At 35.8% G+C, this 10366-nt stretch overlaps 1 protein-coding gene across 1 annotated transcript; it reads right to left on the bottom strand.

The window, feature by feature from the left end:
- Window positions 1-4803: 4803 nt before the first annotated feature.
- LOC110754639 (uncharacterized) lies at window positions 4804-9728 on the bottom strand. The gene is made up of 10 exons (XM_021955738.2): window positions 9570-9728; window positions 8336-8539; window positions 7734-7805; window positions 6940-7029; window positions 6484-6526; window positions 6276-6382; window positions 5823-5918; window positions 5530-5720; window positions 5343-5412; window positions 4804-5183 (listed from the first exon to the last, which is right to left on the bottom strand). The coding sequence occupies exons 2-10, from the start codon at window positions 8513-8515 to the stop codon at window positions 5073-5075; spliced, it is 960 nt and encodes a 319-aa protein (XP_021811430.1). The 5' UTR covers window positions 8516-8539; window positions 9570-9728; the 3' UTR covers window positions 4804-5072.
- Window positions 9729-10366: the final 638 nt, after the last annotated feature.

Genomic DNA, 10366 nt, shown 5'->3' with positions numbered 1-10366 from the left:
TAATGTAACATCCCACATCACCCCGGGGGTGATGTGCCTTATATGTACATGTCCGCCTCTATCTAGAACGAGGTCTTTTGAGGGCTCACTGGCTTCAGAGTCATAGGAACTCCAAAGTTAAACGAGTTGGGACTAGAGCAATCCCAAGATAGGTGACCCACTGGGAAGTTGATTGTGAGTTTCCAAAAATAAAACCGTGAGAGCAGAGAGGGGGGCCCAAAGCGGACAATATCGTGCTACAGCGGAGCCGATCCAGAGATGTGACAATTTGGTATCAGAGCCACTTTGTCATGTGGTGCGGGTGTGCCGACGAGGACGTCGGGCCCCTAAGGGGGGGTGGATTGTAACATCCCACATCAACCAACGAAGATGAGGTGATGTGCCTTATATGTACATGCTCACTTTCATTTAGCACGAGGCCTTTCGGGGGCTCACTGGCTTCGAAGTCATAGGAACCCCGAAGTTAAGCGAGTTGGGACTAGAGCAATCCCAGGATGGATGACCCACTGGGAAGTTGATTGTGAGTTCCCAAAAACAAAACCGTGAGGGCAGATAGGGGGGCCCAAAGCAGACAATATCGTGCTACGACGGAGCCAATCCCGGGATATGACAATTAACTTGTATTTACCTCTTAACCCCTAGCTCTAGCTAATGAGTATAAAATATACAATTTTTTGTTTTCTTTTCTCTATACATATTGGACCGTCGAATTTATGCATATGGTTTATATGCATAAATTAGTTAATTAATATGATGGTTTTGGACAAAATTGTATTATATTGTATATTACAATGTGTTTGGACGAGGGAAATAAATTTGGGATTTTGATAAAAGTCGGAATTTTTAAATTGACATGAACCAATTCTCGTGTTCGGACAAAAACATGGAATTTGGAGGTCCTAAATCTCAACTTTAAATCATATCTAAAAGTTGTCATTTCTCAAATTCCAAGAGAAATTGAGTTTTTTAAAAAGATAACTTTACAAATAAAGGTTAAATTCCGTATTTTAAATCTGTTACCCAAACAAGAAACTTTACAAATTATAGAACATTAATTTCTGTCATTTTAAATTCCGTCATTTATAAATTCCTTTGTACTTTTAAATTTCCTCATCCAAACACACCGTTAAAGAACTAAAGTACGTGGAGTTTATAGAAAAAGAAAAGAAGGGAAAAGAGAAGTAAAAAAGAAAGAAAAACCAAAATGGCATGTATGGGATTTGGTGAGTTGAACCTGAGGGCAATCTGGTTATTTGAACCATTAAAGGAATTATATTAAAGTGATTAGCTTCACCTTAAAATAATGAAAGAAGAAAATGAGATGGAGAGAGATTCAAGATCTAAATAGTAAATTAGTTCAGTTGGATAGGGATTGGACGGCCAAGAGGCAAGAGCTGATGTTAATGTGGGAATGAGAGCATGTGATTACGGCAGCCCAACACCCACCACGTGTAACTTTTTAGTTCTAGTTCCAATCCACGGAGGAAAGAAAGAGCCGGCAAGCCTTAGCTGCTTTAAGGTGTAATGCACTTCTACTGTCCCCTCTTCGATCTTGACTCTCGACTCGCCACGTAATCAACCCCTTCTTCTTTTTCGGTCGAAACCACGTACGTAACATCACTATCACAAACTCTAATTTCGCATTTTTAGAATCAATAATTAAAATCAATAATTTTTTTAATCATCACATATTAGAATTAAAACGTGAGCATTCAACATAAAATTAATTGACAACGAATAAAATTGTACAAATTTTTAAAGCTATTTGATATAAAATAATGACACGGCAATTTCAACCCAAAAAAAAAAAACTGAATTTCTGACCTAATAAAATTAATCAAATGAAGGTATAAGAAAAAGTACGTGAAGGAAGACAATCTAACAGTAGAGGATACGTATGTACGTACATACGTATATGGTATGTATGGGTGAAGTTTGAAGTTATCTTAATTTCCACAACCAACTCTTCCTACCTTAATGAATATTTAACAGAAATAAAAGAGGACCTTGTTGGTCCAACTGCGTCCTTAAAATTATATTAATAATTAACATAAGGGTAGCAAGTATCTTGGTGGTCCAAATCCACAGGCAGCCACATTTTTGTTGTGCCAAACTTGATTATGAGAAAATTATGGGGTTGGGAACACAACACGCTATATATTTTTTAGGAACACTCTTGTCGGGTCTATCACATATTATTTTTCAATTTTTCAGACTTTTTGCAAAAATCATCTATGAATAAGGATTTAAATAGGTTTAAATTGTTGACAAAAAATTCGTAAAGTATACTGTAAACCACAACCACATGCGGTCTGCCGTCCAAGTGGAATATGCATTTTGTCAGGCATATGTTTGAATTTTTCTGCATGTACGTATTAATTAATGTCATAATGATCGTATTGTCTCTGTGGTGTGGTCAAACTTTGGACCTAAATTAGGATAATAACCTAATTTAGTTTTACATTGTGATATGACATGACAGGCAACCAACAAATCCAAATAAATAGGTTTCTTAATGGAATGAGGTGCAAGCTGTCGGAGAGAGAGAGAGAGAGAGAGAGAGAGAGAGAGAGAGTAAAGAGTACTAGTTACACCTTTTAATAACATGGACCCCATGCATCCAAACCAATCCCCCAGCCCAGCCTATCAGCCTATTTGAATTTGGTATTTGCCCTGCACTGGACCCACCCAAATCAACCACATTTTTCAATCTTCTTGTACAATTAAATTATGGCAATGGGTCGAATGTAATTTCCATCCACATCCCCGTTAAGGTTTTTTCCCCAATTTCTACTTTCGCCCTCGCAATATTCATATAGGGAATTTCCCAACCTATCCCATTCTGGAAGAAAAAATCAATACAAACCTACTTTGTTGAAAGAAAAATAAAATAAAACTAGGGCAAGATAATGAATATATATAATATATACGTATAAGACAATATAAGAATGTTTATATATTGATTGGAAGTTAACTAAATATATAAGGGCTCGGTTGGTATCCTCCCCTCTATCATCGCGCTCTCTCTCTCTCTCTCCTCCCTCTGTCGTCATCTCTCTCTCTTGCACACCACCAAAATTGATAGGGTTTATGCCTCACATTTTTTTCTTTTTTTTGTTAATTTCAATTTTTTTTAGATCTTACAAATAGTTTGGAGTTCAATACCAAATAAGTTTTTAGATCTTAAAATCACTATTTGAAAACTCATGTTTTTAAAAAGAATAATAGCTTTTTAGTGTACTTTTTTTTTATTAAGATACCAAACAAGACCTAAGTAGTGTGGCTTAAGTTTCGTATAAATTATATAAATATATAATATAATAATAGGAAATATAAAACTTAGTAAGCACAATCACTTTAATAGAATATTCCCCGTACACCATAACCAAAAAATTCCCCATACCCATCCTTATACTCGTTTTTTATACTTCATATCCAACCCATAAAGGTCGAATCCCCACGAAGAGTCTTGCCCGCATGAAAAATTGTCATCCCAATAAATTTATTCGAATTTGTTTTTGGTAAATCAGTATCAGTTAGTAGTACAAGCAGCTTTGACCAACCCTTTCAATCCATTCCAAAATGATTCAGGTTACTTATTAAAGTAAGTAATAGCCCTTAACCTTTTTAATTACGTCTTATATATATATTTTTATCTTTAAAGTCGGTGACATGTCAGATATTTTATATGTTTACTAATTATTTATTTTTTGTAAAATGATATTTTATATGTTTATAGTTTGTTCAAGTTGAAATGAAACCATCATTGATTCATACTTAATAATAATATCTGAACTATATAGATCAGTTTGATTGATTCCCACATTTGAGACAAAATCATTGTTAGCGTCTAGCGCGAAATGAATAATGGTATGGTTACAACAAACAAATTAAAACTAGCAAGTTTTGCCTTGACCGGACTGGACTGGCTTGGCCTGCCGTGCCGTGCCATGTTGCTCCCCTACAATATATAATTAATTATAAATTATATATATATATATATATAAAGAAAATGAAGCATTTATATATCTACAAACAATTTGGCTCGGGTAAATGGGTTAGTAGCTAGCATTATTATTATTAGCTTTTAGAAAGCGAATGCATATGATTATGATATGAATGGAATGGACAGCTGCATGTGTTTGTAGCTCTCATTCATTCATTCCCATTATAACAGAAAGCTGAAGAAGAAGAAAAAAAAAAAGAAACTAAAAAGTTTAGGAAGAGAGAAGAAATCTATCAAAAGATAGGGGTGGGCACTGGGAACTGGGCACTGGGCACTGGGCAATGGCAGACAAATAAACCCCTCTTCCTTCAATTATTAAAGCGAAGAGGCTGGCTTGACTTAAAAGATACAATGAGTGCAGTGCACCCGTATGCCCCTTTTTTTTTTCTTCCACGAAAAGAAACTTGGAAAGTTTTCCTTCCGCAAGTCTCATTCCAGAAGAATCAATCAATCAACCAAGTAAGCAAGCACCTACGGCACCTAACTAATTACACAAGAATCAATCAAGATAGCGATTGGAATGGATTGGCAATGAATGAAAGGCACTCCCGTTTTACTTTAAGGTGTACGTACGGTACGTAGTTACTAGTTTCTACTTGGCTGGCTCAGGCCAAGGGCCATCTGGTTGGTGACATTGACAACAATCAAAGTTTGAAAATTGAAACACCGCAAGGCCAGTAGGAAAGGATAGGAGGATCATTTCAAGTAACCACAAATGAAGATGTAGCATACCAGCGTAGGAGGAGAAGGAAGAGCTAGTTTCATTGAAACAGCCATTTTTGTGACCATCACAAGTCTGAGTGCACACTGCCAAGGTTAAGTATTGCATTTCACATCATTTGATTTGAATCTACATTACAAAAACAAAATGAACAAATTCACCCGAAAGGTTTTAACTACAAAACAGCTCAATTTTCAGCCCAGGAGGTAATGTTTGGATATAAAACTAACTACAATAAGCTAATTAAGATCATAAAACAGTGTTTATGCATATGATGCTGCTGTCACCATCTTCATCAACACAACACGTGGCGGCAGCAGCCTTGCTACGAAAAGGCCCCTCAATTTAATTCACCATCATGTGATCAAATCCTCCCCCACCCTGTAGTGCAGGAAGCCGGTTCACTCCAACGTTTTGCAGCAGTTGTTGCAGCCACCTCCTTGTAGTTGGATCTTCCTGTATTTATGCATCATGCATACCATAATCAAATTCAAATCAAAATGGACTCCCACAGGGCAATCATACATCCGGTTTACTCTATCTGTCAAATAACTAGACCCTGCAATATCAGCATCTTAAAAGGAAACAAAAAGAATCAATAACAGAGATACTTACACAAAGGAAATTATTAAAGTTAGCCTCTCTTAACGTATCTGGAAGGCAATTTCTTAAAGCATCACAAGCCCTGCAAAACAAAACAACAAAGAACAAACTTATATTATTAGAGCCCTAATGGAAAATGTATCCAACAAAAGAGAAAAAAGCCAAAGCTATGAAGAAGAGTTGGGTTTTAAAACCAAACCTTGGATTATCTGACAAGCGAAGATAACATCGAATGATATGTTTCAAAAGGCGTGATGAGGGTTGCTCAGCAAGTGCTGTAACCATGCTCCCTAAAACCCGACCTACTGCAAAAAACCGCTCTGCTGTAGTACAAATATAGTCCAAGCCCATATCATCCAACAAAATCTTTTGAACTATAAATGTGGCAACCTGCCGTAACAAGAACATTTGTCAGACAAGAAAGAACTAGCCACATCTACACAAAATGCTACTCTTTAGGAATATACTTCAAAAATAATCAGGAAACTCAACTGTTTTTGACAGTTCACTGCCCATTTCCATAGTGCGAAGGCACAGCGGAATTATTTCTGTTGACAGAAGGAAACTAATAACTTCTGTATCATCAACCTGGAAGAAAAAAAGAAAGAAAACGAAAAGGCACTATATAAAAATCATGGAGTCATAAGAGATCTATAAAAATTGAAGTTAAAAGGTGTAAAACAGTATATCATTATCCATTTCTTGTATCTCTGCATGCCTCTACACAAGAGGAGGGATGGGGAATGTGACAGGGATTCAGATATTCCCTTGTCTTAATTAAACATTCACCATAGAACTCATGGTTATAAAAGCAACAGTTCTATTTGATTTCAAATGACTTAGGCAGCCTGCATGCAAAATCATTTACCACAACAATGTGAAAGTGTCCCCCCCCCCCCCCCCGCCCCCATGAAGGAAATGGATAATTTGTCCGAAAAGAAGTACCTTCACTAGGGCACCAATGACTCCTAAACTAGTAAGCCTTAAGTACTCAAATGGTCTTGACCTGCTCGTTGTATTGAGAAAAGGATACAGATATAAAGGTATATGAGCTGCAACGGAGAAAAGTTTAGAGGAAGAATAATTTAGAGTTGAATAAATTAATAAGGAACATGAAACTTTACATGCCATAAAAGATAAAAGGCCAAATTACCATTGAGGAACAACATCCTTGTATCTGGGTGGGAAGCTACACACTGCCAGAAAATTTGAAACATGACAGAACATTGTTAGCGTTAAAGTGGGAAGAATTCATGACACTAACTGAGAAAAACAAATTTGATCTTTGAAGTCTAAGAAATGACCATGTTGAGGAAAATAAAACTAGTAGCATAATCATTGTAACTAAATTTCAAAAGATTGGATTAGAAAGACTGTTGTCTGATTTTAATTGACATGAATATGGACCTTCTAAATAGCATTCATTTTCTCAAGCTTAAAAGTCAGCAACTAAGTTAATTAAAAAATAAAAAATAAGAAAGGATCTAAACCCTGTGTTTAACACAAGGAGTTGGAAATGTGCTTCTCATTTGGATGAATGACTAAATCTTAGGTATATAGCTAATAACATAACATTAAAAATGAAACTTGAAACAGGAAAGCACGTGACCTGAAGAAGAGCAAGAGCATTGCAAACTCGATTGGATTGTACCGCAGTCAGATTTGGTGGTGATAGAACAGGGTAAATTGAAACTATCTCCTGCAAGTAGAAATGAAACCAACATCACGGAATAACCCCAATAAGCATCCATCAACAAGATTAAAAGCTACCAGAGAATCTTGCCTGTGGTAATATAGGCAGAAGATATGAACATCATATGACAAAAATACACAAAAATATGTGCAGAGACACAACAAATTGACAGAAAAATCCAGTTTTTCATTAACCATCCATCTAGACAAATAATTTCAAATACATCTTAACCATCTAAAACTACAAAAGCTAACCAAGGGGCAGCATAGATTGATTCTCTAAGCTATTTCCAGATCCTTGTGTTCATTATTACTTTTAGCAAAATATTCCTCCCGTTGAACTATTGGACCCATAACTTTTTCAGATAATAATATAATAATAAAAATATGTGAACGTTCAACATTCAACATTTGTGATCAAGTGGGTGAACACAAACCAAGTAGGTTTACCTGAAAAATAGAGAGCCAGCAATGAGTAATAAACTTCTAAAGGAACCTCCTTTAACCAACTTTGTTAAAAAGCTGATACGGACAAATATATGACAGGCATACATGAGAGGCAAAACATGATGGGACTAAACTAAGCTGCCAACTTAAGTAGGATGCCTGTAACAGTGCAGCAATAGTACCAAAAGAATTCCACAACAAAGGAGCCAAATCTAGAAACAATTATCTCTTCTAAATATAAAAAACGTAAGAAACGGAAGTTACCTGTATGAGTGCAGCAATAGTACCAAAAGACTTCCACACGAAAGGAGCCAAATCTTGAAATAACTCCTTGTTCTAAAAAATGAAACCAAAGACACACAGAGTTTATATCGCAGCATACTAATGTTGTAATATAAATTGCATAGCTACCTAAAGGAAAAAACATGGGCACAAATATTTTAGGGTTATCAACTAAGACATTGAACCCATATAGAATAATAAACTTAAATATCTGCTGAAAACAAAAATCAAGCAAGCTTCCCTGTGATCATAAACATATAACATATCTTTTTTGAAAGCAACGCAGGCTCTTATTACCATATGGCATATGTATCAAGATACTACAAGTAGTTTATGGGTCGGAATGTAATAAAGAAAAGGCTACAATTTTGAATGCAAACTTAGCATGATGCAACTACCAAGCTTCTGAATCAGTTTCTCGCTACAGCAAACAAAGGCACTTTCCTTTTGTTAGTTATAAAATTAGGCAGGCAAATAAAGCAATAACATTTAAATAGTCAAGAACATCCAAAAGTACTAAGCCTCAGACTTGGTCCTTCATGATTGATATAGGAAGTGACAGAATCAAAACGTGCAAAAGTTACCTTAGAAAGTTCAAGAAGCGCATTTTCTCGAAGATCAGGATTACTTAGGTCAAGCACCAAGTGCTCTGCTGATGCCATTTTACGATCCTTGTTTGCTTGAGCTCCAGCAATGCTTGGTACTGAAGTACTTGGACCTCCGAATGATACATTCATTGAAAGCGACTGGGGCCGGTTTGCCATTAATGAAAAGACCCTAACTTATCACTGCTCACGTATCAAGACAGATTTTAATATAACTTGGGGTTAGTCAAACTGCACCTTGAAGTACTTAATTCAACTGAACAATTAAAAGAGAGAGTAAGTACATAAATAATAGGTCGAAAAAGGGAAACCATTCGCAAAGAGAGTATGAGAAAGTCAGATGGCTACCATATATTTTAAATTAACATTACTTTCACAGTGCCTATTACCAAAATAACGACTGTGTATGAATTACCATTATAAGTATATGGAGTGTTACCAAACAAAGGTGACAAAATTGTAATGTTTGGCAATCCACAAAACAAAACCTGCTGCAAATTGAGTAATTTATGCAAAATCTTTTCTCTTTCAGTAAGCTTTTAAAAATAAGAAAACAATTTCTTTGTTCAATATTTCAGCATTAAGGAAAAAAGAAAACAGAACATTCCTGCAAAAATAAAAATTATGAATTTTCTTTATCTCTCTCTCTCTCTCTCTCTCTCTCTCTCTCCCTCTCATACACACACATGGAGAGAGAAAACGTTGCATGTTCTTTCCAGTAGATGTTTAACCAAGTGAACATCAACCCAAACCAATTCAAGGTCGAGTTGATTTGTAATCGAGAATTGGTTCAGAACCTGGGTTTGTGAATCACCCATAATCGCTCAGTACCAGGAAAAGGATTTTCCCTTACTAATAGTGATTGTGCATTTGAAATGAGGGGAAAAAAGAGCATGGATGTGAAAAACCAACAAGAACACTTAATTGCTGCAGAATTGTATAAAATGAAGAGACAATTAGGTCACCCGATTAAAATTTAGGGCCAAACAATAGAATCACCAAGCATAAAAGCAATTAAATATTTGTTAACTAGTTTGAACATGGGAAAATTCATAAGAAAAATGCAACCGAACATTCAAAATAGATTGATGAAACCCAACAACCTTTTCAAACAACTAAATACATAGATTTACTGTTGACATCAAAACATCAAACATCACACATAAAATAAAAAACTTGAACGGAGGAGACGATGTGGTGGCCGGTTCCTCACCTAAAGAAAGAAGCCTTTGGCGGACAACGGATACGTTTGGTGATCTCATCTCTCTCTCTTTTACTCTGTCGCTTTTTGTTTCTCTGGGTTTGGGTTTTGCTTACGTTACTTGCCTTGGGTTGGGTTGGCCCACACTTAATTCTTCGTGGCGCGGCTTTAAGAAGCCTCTCACTCTTGTTTCTTGCCCAATGCGGGTCCTTTCAGTTTTTAACGGGCCTTTAGTCACACTGGCATCGGCTCTTATGCTAATTTAAGGGGAAATGAAAACCTAACCAAGCAGTATAGCCGATCGGCTATACTATTTTTTATATAAAAAAAGAGGACCCCCCAACGATTAGGTGCCATGTGTCAAAAACAAGTCTAGCAGCTATACTATTTAAATACATTATATTTTTAAAATATGTGTATAAAACGTTAGAAATACGTACGTACATGTACAATATAAATATTGTATGTTTGCTTTTAAAAAAAATGTGAGACGTGTATAGAATATGAATGTATTATTTAAAAATATGTACGTACATATGTATATATATATAAAATAGAATATAACCACTCATCTCTTCAATTAAAAAATAAAAATAAAAATAAAAATAAAGCCGCCCAGCTGTACTTTTTTATAAAAAAAATTAGAAAAAATTCCAGTATAGCCGCACGGCTATACGATTTACTTTTTAAAAAAAACATAGCACCCACACAGCTAGTAGGCGCCCACGTGTAAAATAGTATAGCCGTACGGCTATACTGTTTTTAATACATAAAAAGAGGACGCACGAACGATTAGGCGCCATGTGTCA

The sequence above is a fragment of the Prunus avium genome, chromosome 1 (assembly GCF_965620075.1).
Source record: "Prunus avium chromosome 1, drPruAviu1.hap1.1, whole genome shotgun sequence".
Lineage (NCBI taxonomy): Eukaryota > Viridiplantae > Streptophyta > Magnoliopsida > Rosales > Rosaceae > Prunus > Prunus avium.
Note: the sequence above shows the minus strand (reverse complement) of the source record. Positions and strands in the feature narration are given on the sequence as shown.

Coding starts and splice junctions, on each gene's coding strand:
- LOC110754639 (XM_021955738.2), bottom strand. CDS start 8,515: ATGGCAAACCGGCCCCAGTCGCTTTCAATGAATGTATCATTCGGAGGT. Junction 7,030..7,733: donor CTATTGCTGCACTCATACAG/GTAACTTCCGTT, acceptor TTCTACTTGCAG/GAGATAGTTTCAATTTACCC. Junction 5,721..5,822: donor GCAGTGAACTGTCAAAAACA/GTTGAGTTTCCT, acceptor TTGTTACGGCAG/GTTGCCACATTTATAGTTCA.